General features: G+C 35.1%; 1 protein-coding gene across 7 annotated transcripts in view; it reads left to right on the top strand.

Annotated features, from left to right (window-relative positions):
- Positions 1-18,293, top strand: part of SEC24B (SEC24 homolog B, COPII component) — a 46,639-nt gene that overhangs the window by 20,226 nt on the left and 8,120 nt on the right. For all 7 annotated transcript variants that reach the window (XM_086887865.1, XM_086887866.1, XM_086887869.1 and 4 more), the window contains 16 exons: positions 1,668-1,748; positions 3,408-3,586; positions 5,132-5,316; positions 6,443-6,545; positions 7,393-7,519; positions 8,146-8,255; positions 9,147-9,259; positions 10,558-10,676; positions 11,078-11,133; positions 11,459-11,665; positions 12,024-12,147; positions 12,789-12,947; positions 13,375-13,548; positions 14,195-14,305; positions 15,491-15,666; positions 17,277-17,414. In XM_086887865.1, coding sequence (XP_086743991.1) covers positions 1,668-1,748; positions 3,408-3,586; positions 5,132-5,316; positions 6,443-6,545; positions 7,393-7,519; positions 8,146-8,255; positions 9,147-9,259; positions 10,558-10,676; positions 11,078-11,133; positions 11,459-11,665; positions 12,024-12,147; positions 12,789-12,947; positions 13,375-13,548; positions 14,195-14,305; positions 15,491-15,666; positions 17,277-17,414 — 2,162 coding nt within the window. The remainder of the gene's footprint in view (positions 1-1,667; positions 1,749-3,407; positions 3,587-5,131; positions 5,317-6,442; positions 6,546-7,392; positions 7,520-8,145; positions 8,256-9,146; positions 9,260-10,557; positions 10,677-11,077; positions 11,134-11,458; positions 11,666-12,023; positions 12,148-12,788; positions 12,948-13,374; positions 13,549-14,194; positions 14,306-15,490; positions 15,667-17,276; positions 17,415-18,293) is intronic.

Below are 18,293 nucleotides of genomic sequence, written 5' to 3'. Positions count from 1 at the left end.
TTAATAAGCAGCATCCTATTTTATGCCCTGTCACCAGGAGCTAATGCAAATCCTAAACAAATTTCAGTGGACAGAATTCTGGCACAGATTTTCACAGTGGTTTTTATGAAGAATAGGTGTTGAAAATCTGGTTGCTTGGGTCTGTGTAACTTCTTAATTGTTCTGCTGACCTATCAAAAGTGTATTTTGACTTTTCTGTAGTAACACTTAGCAAAGCTTTAGAAACCATAATCCTGCTCAGGGTAAAGAAAGTCATGAATCTTGTTTCCTTCAGTTTCTAGAACATAAAATAAAATCTTGCAATTATGTTCCTCCAGGAACAATTGTAATTATGTAACCTCCAGGACTGAAAAAAAGGAAAATTTACAGTGAAAATCTGAAAACTAAGATTGTATGAATGTCATAGAATTAATTTTTCCTTTAAATAATCTATTTTTGTTAGTCGTATGGATTTTTTAATAGCTTTTCTATTTCTTACTTGAATGCTTTAAAGGCAAAATGCTCAAGAGTTATTGATACTGTATGGATGGTGCCATGCTATTTCTGTGTCCTAAATGTCAGTGATGTTATGTTTTCATATGCAGGAGTCTCTTTACTTGGAAGTCTCAAATGTTCCACCATTGAAGTTCTCCCTTGAAATATTTTCAGCTTTGCAATGGGATGTGTGGTCATGGTTGTTCCTTCTGAGTAAAACAGTATCAGTGGATCTTCTCAGTCTTTTCTGCCACAGAAATTATACATACAGTTTTCATTGTTTTTCTCAATTCTTAAATAATTTGGCACTTTCTTTTCTGTCACACTTCATGGCCTGGTGTGTTTAAAAGAGAAGATACCTTTAATCTTCTTGGCCCTTTTTTCTTTGGAAATAAATGTATGTGAAATCACATTGGAAGACATGTTTTAAAATAATTCTTTATATACCAGATGTTTTACAATAAGATATTCAAGATCTGTGCATAGGTTGAGCTAATCACTAAAGGATTGAATCTCTTCAGTCCTAACAGCTATGAATGTGTGGCCAGTTAACTTTTGGTACTTACTTTTACAATTGCTTTTTACTTAGCTACTTTAGGTGAGCCAAGAGTAATTGTTTATAGGGACTGCAGTTCAGACCTCTTACCATAATGGAAAATAGAATCTTTAGACTGAAGGGAAAGCTGTGAATTTGAATGGTACAGAAAGGAGAGGAGAATTGAATACTTGTCAGGTTGTCTTGAAGGTGGGGATAGTGAATAATCACTTTGAAGATGATGGGAATCTTCTATTGCTTGCAGTTGTGAAGAAAGTCATGAATGAACTGTTTTTAAAATGTGCATGCCTCAGTTGATGTAGTCTAGAAAGAACTTTTGGTTTAATAGAAAAATATTTTTTATTTCAAGAAACAACTTTTTTCATTGTTTTTTGTCTTTTTCCCGTTGTTCTCTCTTGCTGTTTGTTGGGCATGTGCTTGTTTGTTTTTAGTATAATGATGATTATACTTTCTCCCTCTCCTCTTTGCAGTGGGGTAATAGTTTTCAAGTCTTAGGGTTGAAGTAGTGAGTTTTTTCCCCAGGATCTTTCTTGACAGTTTCTTATCAAAGGTTTATTTAAAAAACTCTCAGTCAACTTATTTATCAAAAGCTTGCTATTTCTGATGTCCCTAAAGTTAAACTATTTTCCTCCCCCAGCACTTGATAGTTCTTCTACTACAAGCAGTGCCTCTCCTGTTCTGAACAATTATGATGCCCTGGAAGGAGGTGGCTATCCAGGTAAATTGAATTATTTATTTAAGTATGTATATGTGTTCTTTTTATTGTTTCTGGTGTTAATTGTTAGTTAACAAGTGGATGAAAGGCACTGCCTATGAAAGGAATGGGAGAAATCATCAGAGGATACATACATGCCTTTTTAAATAATTTCTCACAGTTTTAACACTGAAGTTCATATAACCATTTAATAAAACTTCCTTGAATCATAAAGTCATACTTTCCATTGTAGTATTGAGGGTAGTGCTGAAAGTATGCTAAGTGTGAAAGCAGCATCTTTTTTCTAGATTATACTGTATGCCTGATTGTGTTGTTGACATTAGGAGCTGATAATAGTTGCTGACACCACAGAAGTTTTGGGAGACCAACAATATCAGCTCGCATAGATGCTTGGATCAGGTTATTTTCTTTTCTTTTTCTTCATTTAAAGAAAATGGCTGCTGTTTTGCTTACTCTTAGCTCTAAAAAAATCAGGACTGTCAGGTTGGTTCTAAATTAACCTACTGGCCAGCTACCTTGGTCTTGAAATCTTGAGAGTAGATTGCTGCCATATTGAGAGCAAGTGGAAAAGATGCTTTTCAAAGTATTTTAGCCAGTATTTTAAATTAATAATTTGATTAATTTGGAGGGTCTACCCCTTCTGGCTCCTTCCTTGTTCCATCCCCTCGGAGTGTCACAGTAATTTGCCATGGTTTGATGTGTTTCTGATAAAAGTGAGATCTCTGTTAGAAAGCTGATACTGTTATCCACATAGAATCTAGCAGGACTACAAATTCTGACCTCTGGCGTAATAACTAACCACTTTGGTTCTGCTGAAGGCATATTCTAAAAATAACTTGTTCCTTCTTTTTTTTTTTTTTCCCAAGATAAACAGAATCAACATTACGTTTCTTAAATCTGTTGTAGTTTTTAAATTGTTTTATTGGTTTTGTTCCCCCTCATGGAGTGTCCATGCCAAACATAATTTCTTGGCAGTTGGCTTCTTGAGTGTTTTGTTCCTTTGCTTGCACTTTTCCTGATTCACTTCACCAAGCTTAAATTCTTCTGAAACTTAGCTCACATTTGTAGACATTTCTAAGGAGTAGTTTCATCTCTTTACAGCTGTTAAGTTCACTGTGGATTTAGGTCTATGTTTTACTTTCAGTTTGACCTTCAAAAATAGCAGAACTAAACTGCGTTGCAGGCATATACAAGAGAAACTTGCATCAGGTTGAAACTTCAAAAGAGATGATGCTTAGTTTCTCCTCTACCATTTATGAATACTGTCAAAACAAAAGGCTAAGCCAACAGAGCTCTTCTCTAACTGTAGGCATGGCTTTTCATGAAGTAATCGTAGAATCACAGAATGATTCTAGTCATATTATGACAGTTTTCAGAAGTGGTAGAGGAGACTAAGCATGAATGGTCTCATTTGTGGTTTATATCAAATGTATGTATTGGAATAAAATGTGGTTTTATTTTTGTTTAATTCAAGTGGTTTTTTTTCAAGTTGCCTCTTTTTGTAAAATAACATTTTGTTTGTAGTGACAAAAGTTTCTGGTCATCTTTCCATACACACTTTGTCAATATTCTTGAAATAATATTCCTTTTTTTAATTTTTTTTTTCAATTTAGAAGGAAATAAGTTTATTCAATACCTATGGCATTTCTTTCGTCTTTGCAGAGACACGTTCTGTGACCAGCAGCCCAGTTCCCTCTCCATCAGTCCTTCAATCAAAAGCTTCTAAGCCCTTTGGTTATGGATATCCAGCACTGCAGCCAGGCTACCAAAACGCAACACCACCTACTCCTGTGCAGCCCAGTAATCCAGGACACCATCCTGGTTTTCAGCACTATCCACAGGCTTGTATTTTTAATTTAAAAATTATTTCATGAAATAAATTCTTGGGAAAACCCTTTTCTGTGAGATATATTTCCCCTTTGTTTTCATGCTTCGTATTTTTATAATTTCTGAGACAATAAATGTTACCTATAATATTGATGTCATAGCTCTGGTTCTAAACTTGCTGGAAGGCTTTTGACTGAAAATTTTAAGTGTGCCTTCAAGTAGTTAGGGTTAACAAGTTTGCTTCACCAGTTATTAGTAACATGCGCAGTGGTTTGATGTTTGAAGGAGCTGAACTTTATAAATAGGAAAGCATGAAGAAACATGAGGAAGTACTTGATCAGCATGTATCAGAGCATTGCTATAGGCTGTGATCTCAAGCATTAAATGACCTTATGAGCAAGGCGTGGCATAGGGTCCACTGTAGAGCATGTGCTGGCTGTGTGTAGTGGAGCAGGCTGCCTGCATCTACTCTGTCTTACTCATAAAGATAGCTCCAAACACCCAAGAAATTGTTTACAATCACCTGATTCCTGTTGTACATGTGAATTCTGTGAGAACAGTGACAGAAGAAGAGCCAGATACTGAGGCAAGACACAAATGCTAAAGAAGTGCAGAGAAATGTATGTGTGAGGGGGTCTAGAAGAAAAAACGTACTGATACACAAATCCTGCTCTCTGAAGTAAGGGCCAATCGGCAAAGATAGTGAAACTGCTGTGGTAGGTGATTTCCTTACTGCATATAACATCCAGTAATGAACGCTTTCACTGTCATAGACATAATGTAAAATGTGACTTGGAAGAAATGTTTCATTTAATTTATTTTTTTTTAATTGAAAGGGTTGTCTTCATCTTTACTATAATGGGAGATGAAGTTAGGCTCTTTTCAGGAGGACACATTGAAAGAACAGCAGCTGCTTCACGTGAATTCTGGTTGGACATATAAGGAGAAAATCCTTCAGGATGGGAGTGGGGAAACACTAGAACAGATTGTGCTGTGAAATTGTAAATCCTTAGATATTTTCAAAGCTTGTCTGGATGAATCTATATGAGCAATCTAAACTAACTTTTAAGTTATCCTTGCTTGAGTGAGGGGTTAGACTGCCAGACCTCAAAGGTGCCTCCCAACCTAACCTTTTCTTCTCTTCTATGGTGTTTTGCTTAAACTAAACATAAATATTTAAAGGCACTGTCTGTAAATTGGAAAAGTTAATTGTAACAAAAGTTAAATTGCAGAGGAGAGTGGGAGAGAAATCGTGTCAGCCTTTTTAGTAACTTCTTTTCTTTTGCCTGGAGAGATTGTAGGATTATGTGTGACTTGCAGTGTTGATTTGTGTAATGAATTTGAATTTTGTCCTGTGATACACATTTGGAGGATGTGTCACGTTGTAGCATTTTTAAATTTCTGCAGTACAACACTTCTTTTGTTTGTTTGGGTTTGTTCCTAATTGCTGCTGTCTTTTTTTAATACGTGTTTGCAAGGGAGGGTACTACAAGAAGATTGAAGGTTGTTATTTAAACATGATTGTGTGTTTACCTGTTTGTACCTCTTCCCTTTTTCAGCAATATCCAGGTGTGAACCAGTTGTCCTCTTCCTTAGGAGGATTAAGTCTACAGCATTCTCAGCAGCCAGAAAGCTTGAGACCAGTAAACCTTACACATGATAGAAATATTTTACCGGTGTCTTCAGTTCCAGCACCTGTGCCTAACTTGAATTCTGATCTTAGGAAATTAAACTGCAGTCCAGAGTAAGTTTACTTTGTCTGGGACAGTGTCTTATATTTTTTAGTGGGCAATGATTATTTAAAATGTCAAAAAATGTCTAAACTGACTTTTAATCTTAATGATGAGCTAATAAAACCCCTTTTTACTGAAAATAAGTTTATCCTCAGAATGATTACACAAATATTGTAACTGTCCTGCCATCAGAATACATTATATGCAGTAAGTGTAGCTAGTGTCTTAATATTTTAATAATTTTTCTGTATTTACGTTGTTCTATCCATTTTTAAGACAAGGTATTTTAATAAACACCTTAACATTACACAGTATGTTTCACAGAATATTTTGTAATAATGCATAGGATTTTTGCTGCAAAAGTATTATGATTATGCCTGAATACACTTAGTAATTCATGAGTATATTTTACTGTAGTAATTCTGCAGTCGCATACGCTTTTACCTCTAACATTAACTAGTATTATCAGCTATCCCAAGTCAGGTGCAGCTAAGTACAATGGAAAGTGCTATTCCCCAAAGATTTTATTTGTACTTCCAAAATAAGTATTGTTCAGTGCCCCAAACTGACTCAGGATCCTGATTGCTGTAGTGACAGTGCATGGTCCCAGAAGAAAACAGAAAACTGAAGGCCTGGAAATAATTATTACATGTGGAACACTTTGGACAGCACCGTTGGTGCACTGGGCTTTTTTAGTGTCCCTTCATGTTTCACAAACCAAAAGGTTTTGACTCTCTCAGTAATTGGGATCCTTTTCTACTGTTTTCTTATATAAATATGACACTCTGGGAACTAGTTAATTACTCTATTGGTTCGCTGGAAAAATCTTTATAATGAACAGAAAAATGCATAGTTTTCATTGAGTATTGTATCTAAAGCAGTTCTGCCTCTTAATTGCTAGTTAGTGTTGGTATACTTGCGCTGCTGAACTACTAAATTGTGGAGCAGGGCAGTATTCTTTTTGTTGTTTCTTTATGAAGCCTTTTTTAAAATATTTTGGCATTTTTTTAATTAAATCATCTTTGTAAAACATAGGATTTCTTAAATGTCTAAGTTCTTTAAAATCAGTTGTTAACGCAATGTTTCCAATATCTCTTAAAATTTCATTTTTAACATAATGTTTCTATTTCCTTTCAGCTCGTTTCGATGCACATTGACAAATATTCCACAGACACAGGCTTTGTTAAACAAAGCTAAGCTTCCTTTGGGTTTGTTGCTGCATCCCTTCAGGGACCTAACGGTAAAGTACCTTAGGTTTTTTTTGTGTGTGTTTGTTTTATATATGCATTTGTTTTGTTTTCATTCAGACAGTAAAATACAATGAACTCTGTCTGTGACTTAGAGAGGAGAGCAAAAACAGCCTTGAAATTGCTACTTCATTGAAATGCATAAGGGAGAAGCCCTTCAAGTTTCTTTTGTTGGAAATCTTTGATTGCCTGTGGTTCTCCTAAGAGTTGCCACTCTGTGTGTTGTGCTCACAACTGTCAGATACATCTTTAAAAGGTGTTTACAGAGCTTGCCTCAAGAGAGGTGCTCAGTTTGAATGTGTGACTGGCCTGATACTTGCTGTCAATAGAACATAACCACAGTATAAAATTGAAGCTATATTCATAATTGTTAAGCAGCTCCTCTCAATCTAATTTATTAGCATTTATGTGAAAATGTGAATAACTGTCTGGTATCATTTCTTTTTTTAAAATGTGTGTTCTTTGTGTAAGAAAAGCGTGTGTTCTTTGTGTGTTCCTGTTCGTCATATTTCATATAGAGGCACCTCAAAAGTTGTCCTTTCGTAATTCCTTTGCTGTAATAGCTGTAATATAAAGTAATTTCATTTAAGATCTTATTACTTCTTTAATTTTGAGATTATATTAAGACCATAGTTAAACGGGGTTTTTTTTTTGGTTTTAAGGTGGAGATTGTTTTTAATAGACATCGTAATTACTCTATGAAATTGAACTAAACAGCTAAAAGGAACGATGATAGAAAATGTAGTCTTACAAAGCTTTTTCAAACTTTACTGAACAGAGATGTTTTCCATAAAGTATATTACATACCTTTGTGACAGCTTTTCATTGTTTCCTTTTTAGCAATTACCAGTAATAACATCAAGCACAATAGTGAGATGCAGATCCTGCAGGACTTACATCAACCCTTTTGTTTCTTTCATTGATCAAAGGCGGTGGAAATGCAACCTGTGCTATAGAGTTAATGATGGTAAGTGACTGTAGCAGGAGATGCTTGCATTTATAAAATCTCTTTCAAGTATTTGCATCGTATCAGTCCGTGGAATATTTTAGATTAAAACATAGGCTACAGTGACAATGTCCTTATGATCCAGAGATATTTAAAACATCTTAAGTCAGATGTGTTGTGCTTTTTCTTGGAGCAAAAGATTGTTTTGCAGTCTTTGGAGAGATGAAGAAAATGTATTCATAATATGCTGATTACTTGTCTAATGAAATCAGCTAATCCCACTGACTGCTGTTGGGATATGCAAATGGAAACATCATGACAGCTACAATCCAGTCCAGAGGTTATGAGAAACAGTACAGATTGCTGCTTGTTGTGAGGTGCTCTGCTTGCATTGCTGTTTTATACTTTGGGATCTGTTGTTTAAAATAAACATTTTCTTTCCAATTACTGAACTTTGATGTTAAAGATACGCTTGAGATATTTGAAATGTTCCTCTTTTATATATATATTCTTAATGTGAATTTTTTGCTGTTGCAATAATCGAAGTGTGCCCTTATTATTTTGCATTTAGCTACAATAATGGTTTTTATTTTCTGATAAAAATATAACCTGTATTTGGTGGGGGGATTTTTTTTTTTTTTTAATAGTTCCTGAAGAATTTATGTATAATCCTCTGACACGGTCTTATGGAGAGCCTCACAAACGGCCAGAGGTGCAAAATTCTACAGTGGAGTTCATTGCTTCTTCAGACTATATGGTAAAAAAAAAAAAATCCACAGTAACAGCAATTGCATACTAATATAATAGTGCTTGAAGTGAATGTTGCAGATTGATCTAATGGTGTGTATTAATTTTTCTGTAAAGTTCCTCTTAATACCAAGGAATAGTTAAATTCATGTTTTGAGTTTTGGCTGATGTAAACAGTCAGAAGCTTTTGAGTTAAAAGTAATTCAGTGTGTGTTGACATCCAATGTAGTTTAATGTAGTACAGTCAGATTTCAATCATATGCAATGTGATTTCTGCCTTTCTTGTTTTGAGAGTCCAGTAATAGAATAATGAGCAAATTAATTCAGCTTCAAATTTCTAGTTAGTAATTGTGAAGAAATGGTTCTTATTAGGAGTCAGTTTACAGTTGTTGGGATGGTGGTCTTGTCTGCCTGGGAAAAGGCCTAGTTCATAATGACATTATTAGCAGCAGCAGCAAAAAAATTGTTCTTATGTCTTTGGATTGGAAACATTGTGGCAGGCATTTAACAGTGAATAAACTGAGCTTGTTACATAGTTGGGGAAAGGGTGTAGGTAGAATGCTTTAACCCTGATTCAAGGATCACATTGTCCATGTACTGAAAGCACAAGGGAATTTCAAAGTCTGTATTTTTCATCATGTTTGAATTGACTGTTGGAAGGAGGGACTAAAATATCAATTTTTTTTTCCTGAAGTTTAACATTTTATGTTTATTACAAATGATAGTTATTAACCACTGGGATTGTAGTTAAGTCTGTCTGCATATTGCTCAGTAAATTACCTTTATTGTATAATGTATGCCTTGTATTTTTCTAAGTATTCCCTGTTCCTACTTCCCTTTCTAATGACTGATTACTTTTAACATGATTTTTGAGTGGTTTTATTTTTTTTTTACTTTGTAGCTTCGTCCTCCTCAGCCTGCGGTATATTTATTTGTTTTAGATGTGTCTCATAATGCAGTGGAGGCTGGATATTTGACAATACTCTGTCAGTCATTGCTGGAAAACCTAGACAAGTAAGAGTATAAATAACCTTTTCAAATCAGCTAATATGTTATTATGAAAATTTGGAACTGAAAATTTTGAAGGGAATTTCAAAGTGTCTAAACATTTTGTCCCTAAAGGGCAGAAGTTCCATTGCCTAGAATTTCTTCCCTGCATGTGTATCTACATATAATTTAATTACTTACCTGCAAGGTATATTTAGCTGTAACTTCTAACAACATGTTCTTTGTACAAAGATTGTTAAATTGTATTCTTCCCCCCTGCCAAGACAAAAAAAAAAATTAATAAATTACAGAGGTTAAATTATCTGGGTCGTGTGCTGAAAGGTCTGAGGTGATGGAAACTGGAACATTGTTACCAAGACTGCCTAGGTGAATTGTGTTGTCAGTTTGTTTTTTTTAGATCAGAGTTACTCTGTGCCAGTTTCCATATTTTTATTTTTACACTGGGACAGCATGTATGGGATTGTTCCTGGTGCAATTTGAGCAAGGGTTAATGAGCTTCACTGTGTTCATGCCTTTTGACAAATAATCCTGTGGAGGCCTTGCCTTGAAAATTCCTTTCTGTAAGCTTTTCTTGGCAAACTTGGTTTTCTCATGAAGAAGCCAACATATACATTAAAAATCTTTGCTTCCATTTTTTGGTTCAGTCTTTCTTTGTTCAATTTTTCACGGCTATTTGGTCAACAGAATTTCTGAAACATGCTTAATTATTTTAGGAAAATTCATAAAATCCTATGCAAAGTCCACAGGAAATCAGTGCATCCACCATGACGTTTCTTATGTTTTACTTGAGAAATCCCATGTAGTCTTTCATTTGATATTATGCCATATATGAAATATGGTCCACATGAGAAATAAATATGTTGCAATGTAGTGACATTGGATTTTGCTTTAGAGCTGTAAGTACACTGTAACTAGTAAATGGGGGTTGTGAATTAGGAAAGAACAGAATGCAGTGTCTTCTACTGAAGAGCTGAGAAAGCTGCCTTCTTTCATGTGCCAGTGTAATGTTTAAATGAACTTCCTAAGTTCTCTTGTAGAAGAAAGCATCAATATATTAGTGACTACTTATCTGTAACACTTGGTCTTGATGATAATGATAAATGATGGTAATGATAAACTGTATCATTACCACAGCTTTTCAGAAAATGTTGAGGAAATATTGATTGTTTCAGATCTCCCTTCTTATATTCTCCCTTCACTTCCTTACACATGAACTGAGTTTCTGCAAACATCAGCAGGAGCCCTGAGTATATGTCTTGAGAGAGAGGTTTAGGGCTTAATAGTTTATTTTTTTAATTCTTCAGACTGCCTGGAGATTCAAGAACAAGAATAGGGTTCATAACGTTTGACAGCACTGTTCAGTTTTACAACTTGCAAGAAGGTTTATCACAGCCTCAGATGCTGATTGTCTCAGATATTGATGGTGAGTAAAAAGAAAACGGAAGCTGAATTTTTGAGAACCTATTATTTATTTTTTTCCCAGAACCAAGCTTAGAATCTCTCAACTATTTGGTATTAGGTCAATGTTATTGAATGAGAATATTTTTTTGAAAAATAGTCTTGCACTGACTACAGAGTAGGTGATGTTTAAAATGTGAAATTCAATATTTTGAATCAGACAAGCTTTGTATAGACTGTATTGCTCTCTCTAACACATGAGTACCTGTATATAATTTACTTATCTGCAATGAATATTTAACTATAACACTCATATTATGTTTCACATGTTATGTTTCATGGTGTTTGTAGCAGTTTGCAATGAAATGTTTTGTTCTATTTTAGTATTACTTTCTTCTTTAATATTTTTTTCTGTTCTCTCCACAGATATTTTCCTACCTACACCAGATAGTTTACTTGTAAATCTCCATGAAAGCAAAGAGGTATGATTGCTCAAAATACATAATTAAATATAAGGTGTTAAATATTCAAAACACACAGATGTTCCTGTTAAACTTTGAATTCAAATGTAATCCTCATAATATGAGTTCCAATGCTAATTTTTCATTATGGAAGTATTACATGTTGTTTCATTGATACATCATAGCTTTTAAAATTACATCTTTATTTTCCTTAGTGTGTTAAAACTGAACTGAAATATTTGGTAGTGATTCTGCCACTTCAGTCATGGCTGTACAGCTTTTTAGAAACAGCAGAAAATCTCAAGCTTGCAGCATCTCATAAAACACCTTTCAATCTGTTCTGCAGCTGATAAAAGATCTATTGAATGCGTTACCAAATATGTTCACCAATACAAGAGAAACACACAGTGCATTGGGCCCTGCTCTTCAGGCTGCATTTAAACTGATGTCTCCAACGGGTGGTCGGATCTCTGTGTTTCAAACTCAGTTACCATCTTTGGGAGCTGGGCTTTTGCATTCCAGAGAGGATCCCAATCAAAGGTCAAGCACAAAGGTAAAAACTTCCCTTATTACTCATTTCAGAAGACTGAGTACTGGCCATGTCCTTCTGACTTTCATAGTTCTGCAGATTAATTTCTTGGTCTTCATTTATAGCAGTGAACTAAATTTTAATTATGTCTATGTTTATGCATTTAAGATCACTGCTTTATACATGTTTGTGTAGTATTACTTATTTTGAAGTGCACAAGCTGTCTCTGGCCTTTGATCTGTAATTTTTCTTGGCAAGCAAAAGCAGCTGCAAGTATTTGTGACTCAGTTACTCAGATGCTGCTGGATAGAATGTCTTTTGTTCCATGAAGTCTAAAAAGCATAATTGTTGTCATAACTCCTCTCTGATTTATTTACTAAAGGTGGTCCAGCATCTTGGTCCAGCAACAGACTTTTATAAGAAGTTGGCACTGGACTGCTCTGGTCAGCAGACTGCTGTGGATTTATTTCTCTTAAGTTCACAATATTCTGATCTAGCTTCTCTTGGTAAGGAGTACCTGATTCCCTCTTTCTGTACTGTTGTCTCTCTTCAGAAGTGCAGGCTACCTCAGAAGTTCTTAAGTCATGTAAATATTTTAGCATTTCTGTAAGGACAGCTCATGTTGCAAAAGAATTGACCTTGAAGCTGATGGAAGTAAAGAACAGAGGTAGTACATTGAAGGTATCAGACAATTTATTCTAGGATTTCAAAGTTTTAAATGAGAAATATTCTCCTGCTCAAGAACAGGAAGCAGAAACGTGGCAAGGAATAAATTATTTAATTACAGGGGTAGAAGAGAGTCATCATCTTTCTATAATTACCCAAGATTTTTCTCTGAACATACACTTAATTTTGTCTCTACACCATTAGATATTTCTGCAAGCACTTCAATCTTAGCTGCCAAGTGTAGGATGCTTATAGAGCTTGGTGTATGATTAGGTCATTATGTGTTGGGGTGATTCATTTCTGTCTTTACTGACCTGTGTCTGGGATGCTTCCCATTGTCTTACTGGTGTGGGTGATATTGATGTGGGTGATATTGAGAAGATGAACACAGATGTGACTTGTGGAAGTCTGGACATAATTTTTATGTCTTGATTTCATGCTGCAGTTTTACTTCCTAACTGTGTCTTTCCTTCCTTCACAGCTTGCATGTCCAAGTATTCTGCTGGATGCATCTATTACTATCCATCTTTCCATCGTAGCCATAATCCTACTCAGGCTGAAAAGCTGCAAAAAGACCTGAAAAGATACCTTACAAGAAAGATTGGATTTGAAGCAGTTATGCGCATAAGATGTACAAAAGGTGTGTCTTAAATACTGATTTGTATGGAACTGTTGGTGTATATGTGTTAGCAATCATTTGGAATGTGCTTAGTCTTTAGCAAATTTAAATTGAATGTTGTTTTTCTTTCTTTGAAGAGTGAAAGAGTTACCTTCTTTATGTTAAGTTAGTTTTTTGTGTTTAATTTTTTTGTCTTGTTTCTTAGTTGATGGTACCATCTCACTATAAGTTGACGTGTACTGTGAGGGCATCATTCACTTTGGAGTGATCAGAATTGAACATGAATTCTACAGTATCATGCTGAAATGTCTAATGATTCATGTAATTGGTTCTACATGGAATTTTTACTATTTTCTTCAACCTTAGCTTGAGGGCTGGAATTTTAGATATTGGTGAGAGTTTTCCATGCTGTTTTAACTTCATTCTGAATTATTTAATCTGCTTCCAGGTCTTTCAATACACACTTTCCATGGGAATTTTTTTGTACGATCTACTGATTTACTGTCCCTTGCCAATGTCAATCCTGATGCTGGATTTGCAGTACAAATGTCCATAGAGGAAAGTCTGACTGACACATCTTTGGTTTGTTTTCAAACAGCTCTTTTGTATACTTCCAGTAAAGGTAAATTAATTCAAAATAATTGCTCAGTGGGCTTTTTGTTTCTTTTTATGATGTAATGTTTGTAAAGTTAGTTCCACAGCCTTTTGTTGTGCTCTATACCCTAAAAGAATCTTGTCAGAGCTAGTAAGCCTACTTGGCAGTTAATCACATAATCCTTATAATCACTACTTTAATGTGTAAATTTCATCTGCATCTGACATAGTGCAGATTCAGCAGTACTCTTTTACTTAAAACTCTGGCCACTGTTACAAGCAGTAACATGTTTGGCAGGCACTGTGTCCAAATACACAGACCTGTGATAGATTGGAACCAGCTGCAATTACTACAATGGGTGAGCATAAGGAATAGCAGCTAATTTCTATAATAGAACATGCCACAAAATTTTGAGAGGGATATCCTTGTACTTCATTTGTAGGATCAAAGACACTTATGGTGGATAGTGCTAGTTTGTGTTATCAATTTGTGCTGCTTTAGAGTAGAATTTGAACAGGTTGAGACAGGAACGGGAGACAGTGTTGCAGCAATTTCTCGACTGCTATGTTTCCTAGAATGGGGGCATCTTAGATGGGAGGAGATGCTGTAATGATTGAATTTGTTTACTTCTACCAGGAGAGGATGCATAATGATGTCCTCTGATTTCTCTTAGGTGAGCGTCGAATTCGAGTGCACACACTTTGCTTGCCTGTAGTGAGTTCCCTGTCTGATGTGTATGCAGGAGCAGATGTACAAGCAGTTGTGTGCCTCTTAGCAAACATGGGTGAGTACAGACCACATGTTTTTTCTTGCATGTTCCTAATTTTGCCAGCCATTTAAATGAAGTAATGAACAAAGCCTGGATATTATTAACGGTTGGAGTGCAACACACTGAAGCCTGTGATTGCAAAAGATGACAAAACCAAATGTATTCTGAAACTGTGAACTGAGATACTTCTTGTTCTGAATACTGAGTTGACTTCAGTCTTTGAAAAGGAACCTTCTTGCTTTGTTCTCTGGTGGTTAGTAAAGACAAAGAGTCATAACACACTTGGATCAAAACTCTCATTTTTGTATCATCATCATCATTATTATTCACTCAAATTTCAGTATTCTAGATTATTTAAGATACAGTGATTCAGTTTAGTGAGTTGATGGAGACTAAAAGGGAATTTCTGTCAACAGTGTGTCTGAGATACACTTTTTCTATCCTTCTGTTGTTGTGGGGTTGGGGATTCTTACTTAGCCCTTAATTGTGGGTCGTAAGTAGCTGTTTCATAGACTGATCTCTCCTGTTAAATGTGTATGACTCTCTGCAGCATTTTAGCATGTTCTATATTGTATATTAATATTGAAATCAATTAGAAGAAGTAAATTGTAATTCTGTGCCTTTTGGGATTGGAACTTAGATGATCTTTAAGGTCCCTTCCAACCCAAACCATTCTGTGATCCCCTCTTAAATGCATGTCCAGTCCAGCAGGTGGCTTCCTCCAACCAAAGGATTTGCAGCCTTTGCTCAGCAGAGACAGATGAAGCTGCATTTACACTATACTAATCACAATTATGCCACTGAAGTAATAGAAGAAATTTATTGTATGAGGGGACAAAAAAAAAATCAAAATGAATTGCTGCAAATCTTATGTTGAAAGTTGGGCAACGGCATTTCAACAATGGCTAAGTTGTTTGTATATGGTTTAAATTTATATTTAGACTTCACTGTGTATGATTGCTTTAAAAATTTCTTTCAATTCTCTAAGGGTACAAACCAGGGAGCCAAAATTAGCTACATTATATTTTTGAGCCAAAATTAGCTGCATTATATTTTTAAGTATTGTAAAGGTGAGTTTCTGTATGGACAGTCATCTAATTTACTCTTAAAAAAATTTAGGACCACAACTAAAATTTTCAAAATTCAAGGGAAATAGTCAGGCCATGTCTAGTAACTTCTTCCCTCCTTCTAACCCTCCAGCCGTGGATCGCTCAGTTTCTTCCAGCCTTGCAGATGCAAGAGATGCCTTAGTCAATGCTGTGGTGGACTCCTTGGCAGCATACATGTCAACTGCCTCAAATCTGCAGCAGTCTATGCTGATAGCACCAAATTCCCTCAAGCTCTTCCCACTCTATATTTTGGCTCTTCTCAAACAGGTATGTATGATCAAGATTACTGTTTGATGTTTAGTTCATTGTTCCATTTGAGGAATTCTTCAGTACTAGGTCAAGCAATGTCTGCACTTCTCTAAAATTATAGAAATTGGATTACCATCTTTATGCTGACTGGATTTTACTGTAGAAGATGACTGTAGAAACTTTTTTTAAATTGTTAATGTCTGAACTATTTGTTAGTTTGCTTGATTTTGGATTTCTTATGTTTTGTCTTATATTGCTTTACAATGAAAATGAATATATAATTTGCAATTAGCATTTCTCAGATATTGGCAGCTCATTAGTGTAGCCCATAAAGTTTGTTGGAAACAGCTTATTAGTACTTCCTTGTTTTTATTCTATGAAGGAAAAAAACAAGTGTTTTCCAATACATATTTTCTGTTCTTCAAAGTTCCAAGAAGAAAAATGAGTTTCCATGGAGATATGGTGAGAATTATTATAGAAATTCAAGTGATACAGTTGAAAGTTCACATAGAAATAATTACTACTTTTTTCTTTTTTACTTTTTTTTTACTTTTTTTTTTTTTTAATGATACCTTTGTTTGGGTTACTGAACATCATATTTAAAAAGAGAGAGCTTCCTGCAGGATTTTGTTATGAATAAATCTCATTGCTTAAAGGTTTTTCATGTCTCACAGTTCTTAGTTCTGTTATGATGAACAAACCTTTATATAAATCTTGTAAGAGATCTAAGCATAATGATTGCTTTTTTTTGCCTTCATGATTACTTCAGTCTCTAATACACTGATAATGGTTTTTTGACACTTGCGTAACAAATGCAGTTAATGACGGGGAAAAAGAAGACCATATATTAGCAAGGTCTGTATAAAAGACAGAAATAAGAGTGACTGGGAGAAGTTGTTTAGGTTTGGGTTTCTTATTATCTTTATTATCAATAATAAAACCTGGTATATAGAGAAACCAAAGTCAAAATGCTTGTGGCAGCCAAGAAGGAGTGATGCCCTTAGCTTTGTTGTAGAAGTGAATATGAACTTTGAATATGAATGTTCTCCACTGAGTTAGAATAAGATGTTTATTTCATTCTATTGCTTCTCACAGCAATTGTGTACCAGTTGCTTCTAAAGGAGATCTGAAAAATTCAGTACAAGAGAGTTGAAAAATAAATTTTCTCCTATGAGAGTCTGGTTTCTCCTGTAAAACATGAAAGTATGATTCCCTTCCAAAGATTTTTCCTTAACATTGAATTCTTACTACTATAAATTCAGAGTTAATCTTGTGCATGTAGATACCTTGCCTGAACTCTGCTTGTCTCATATCTTTCCTGTGATAGCTTGTATTGGTGAGCTTCACAGGCTAGTGTCACTTGTCAAGAATAAAAATGAGAAATGTTGTCCCAGTTGCATGCAAATCTTAGACAAACTGAGGGAGAAATTTATTCTCCTTCATCAATAAGGAGGGACTGGATTATGTTTTAAACATTTTACTCAAGCTCTTTGATTAAGATTCTACCAGTAAGGTGCATCTTTACAAAAGCTTTGCCACCTTTGCTTGACACTTTGAAAAGTCTGAAGTGCACTCTTACATGTGACATAAAATACAGGATTTGTTTGAGTAGTAATGTTCTCTTGCAGAAAGCCTTCCGAACAGGCACGAGTACACGCTTGGATGATCGTGTCTATGCAATGTGCCAGATGAAGAGCCAGCCTCTTGTTCATTTGATGAAGATGATACATCCCAACTTGTACAGAATAGACAAGTTGACTGATGAGGTAATGTATGAAACCTGGTTATAGCATTCTTCAGTTTTAATGGCCCATTAACTTTGGTGTTGTGCTGCAGTAATTTTGTATTGTTACTGTAATGCAAACATATCATTTCTCCTAAGTTATAAAAAATTAAGAAAAACATTATTTTCAAGTTCTGAGTTGCAAGTACGGTAGTGTGGTATGAGCAGAACTGTGCTTGTTTCAATGACCACAGTAATTCCATCATTTTTATTACCCAAAGAAAGTAAAGAAAATTGTGTGTATTGGAAACATCTTAAGTGTGTTTTTATTACTTAGAACTGTCTGTGGTACATGGGTGTAGTGAATCTGATGGTTGATTCAAGGTTTTATATACAGAAATCAGATACAGTTACCCACATTAACAACCTTGCAGCGGTTTCTCAGACTGAAGTGGATAAAACAGAATTGTTCTAGATGGTTGGATGGATGGAGAAAGTACTTCATGTACAAAACCAAGTTTTATTATTTCATCTTTTATAGACATAGCCTAGGAAATAAATACATTTTTTAATCATAAGAAGAAAGATGGGACTTGATTTAAGGTCAAAGTTAGTTATTATGGCAAAAATGAGGGATTTTATGAGGTTTTTAGTCCCTAGTTTTGGAAAAGTGTATGTAGGAATTTGTTTCTAGGTGACACATGATAAACTGAATAGTTTCTCTGGAGGTGGTATGGTGTTGTTCAGCACAACCTCTGAGCTATTTGTAGTCTTAAAGTTTCTTTTAAGGTATTTCATAAACTCAAATAGGTGAGTGTAAACCCAATGTTCTTCAGTGGAGTTGCTCTTTTTATACTCCACCACCCGTAGCAGTCTTTGAGACATCAACTTTAGCTGGCCTTGTGAAGTTCTTCATGTGGCA

Source organism: Cyanistes caeruleus, chromosome 5 (assembly GCF_971803275.1).
Source record: "Cyanistes caeruleus chromosome 5, bCyaCae1.hap1.1, whole genome shotgun sequence".
Taxonomy (NCBI): Eukaryota; Metazoa; Chordata; class Aves; order Passeriformes; family Paridae; genus Cyanistes; species Cyanistes caeruleus.
Note: the sequence above shows the minus strand (reverse complement) of the source record. Positions and strands in the feature narration are given on the sequence as shown.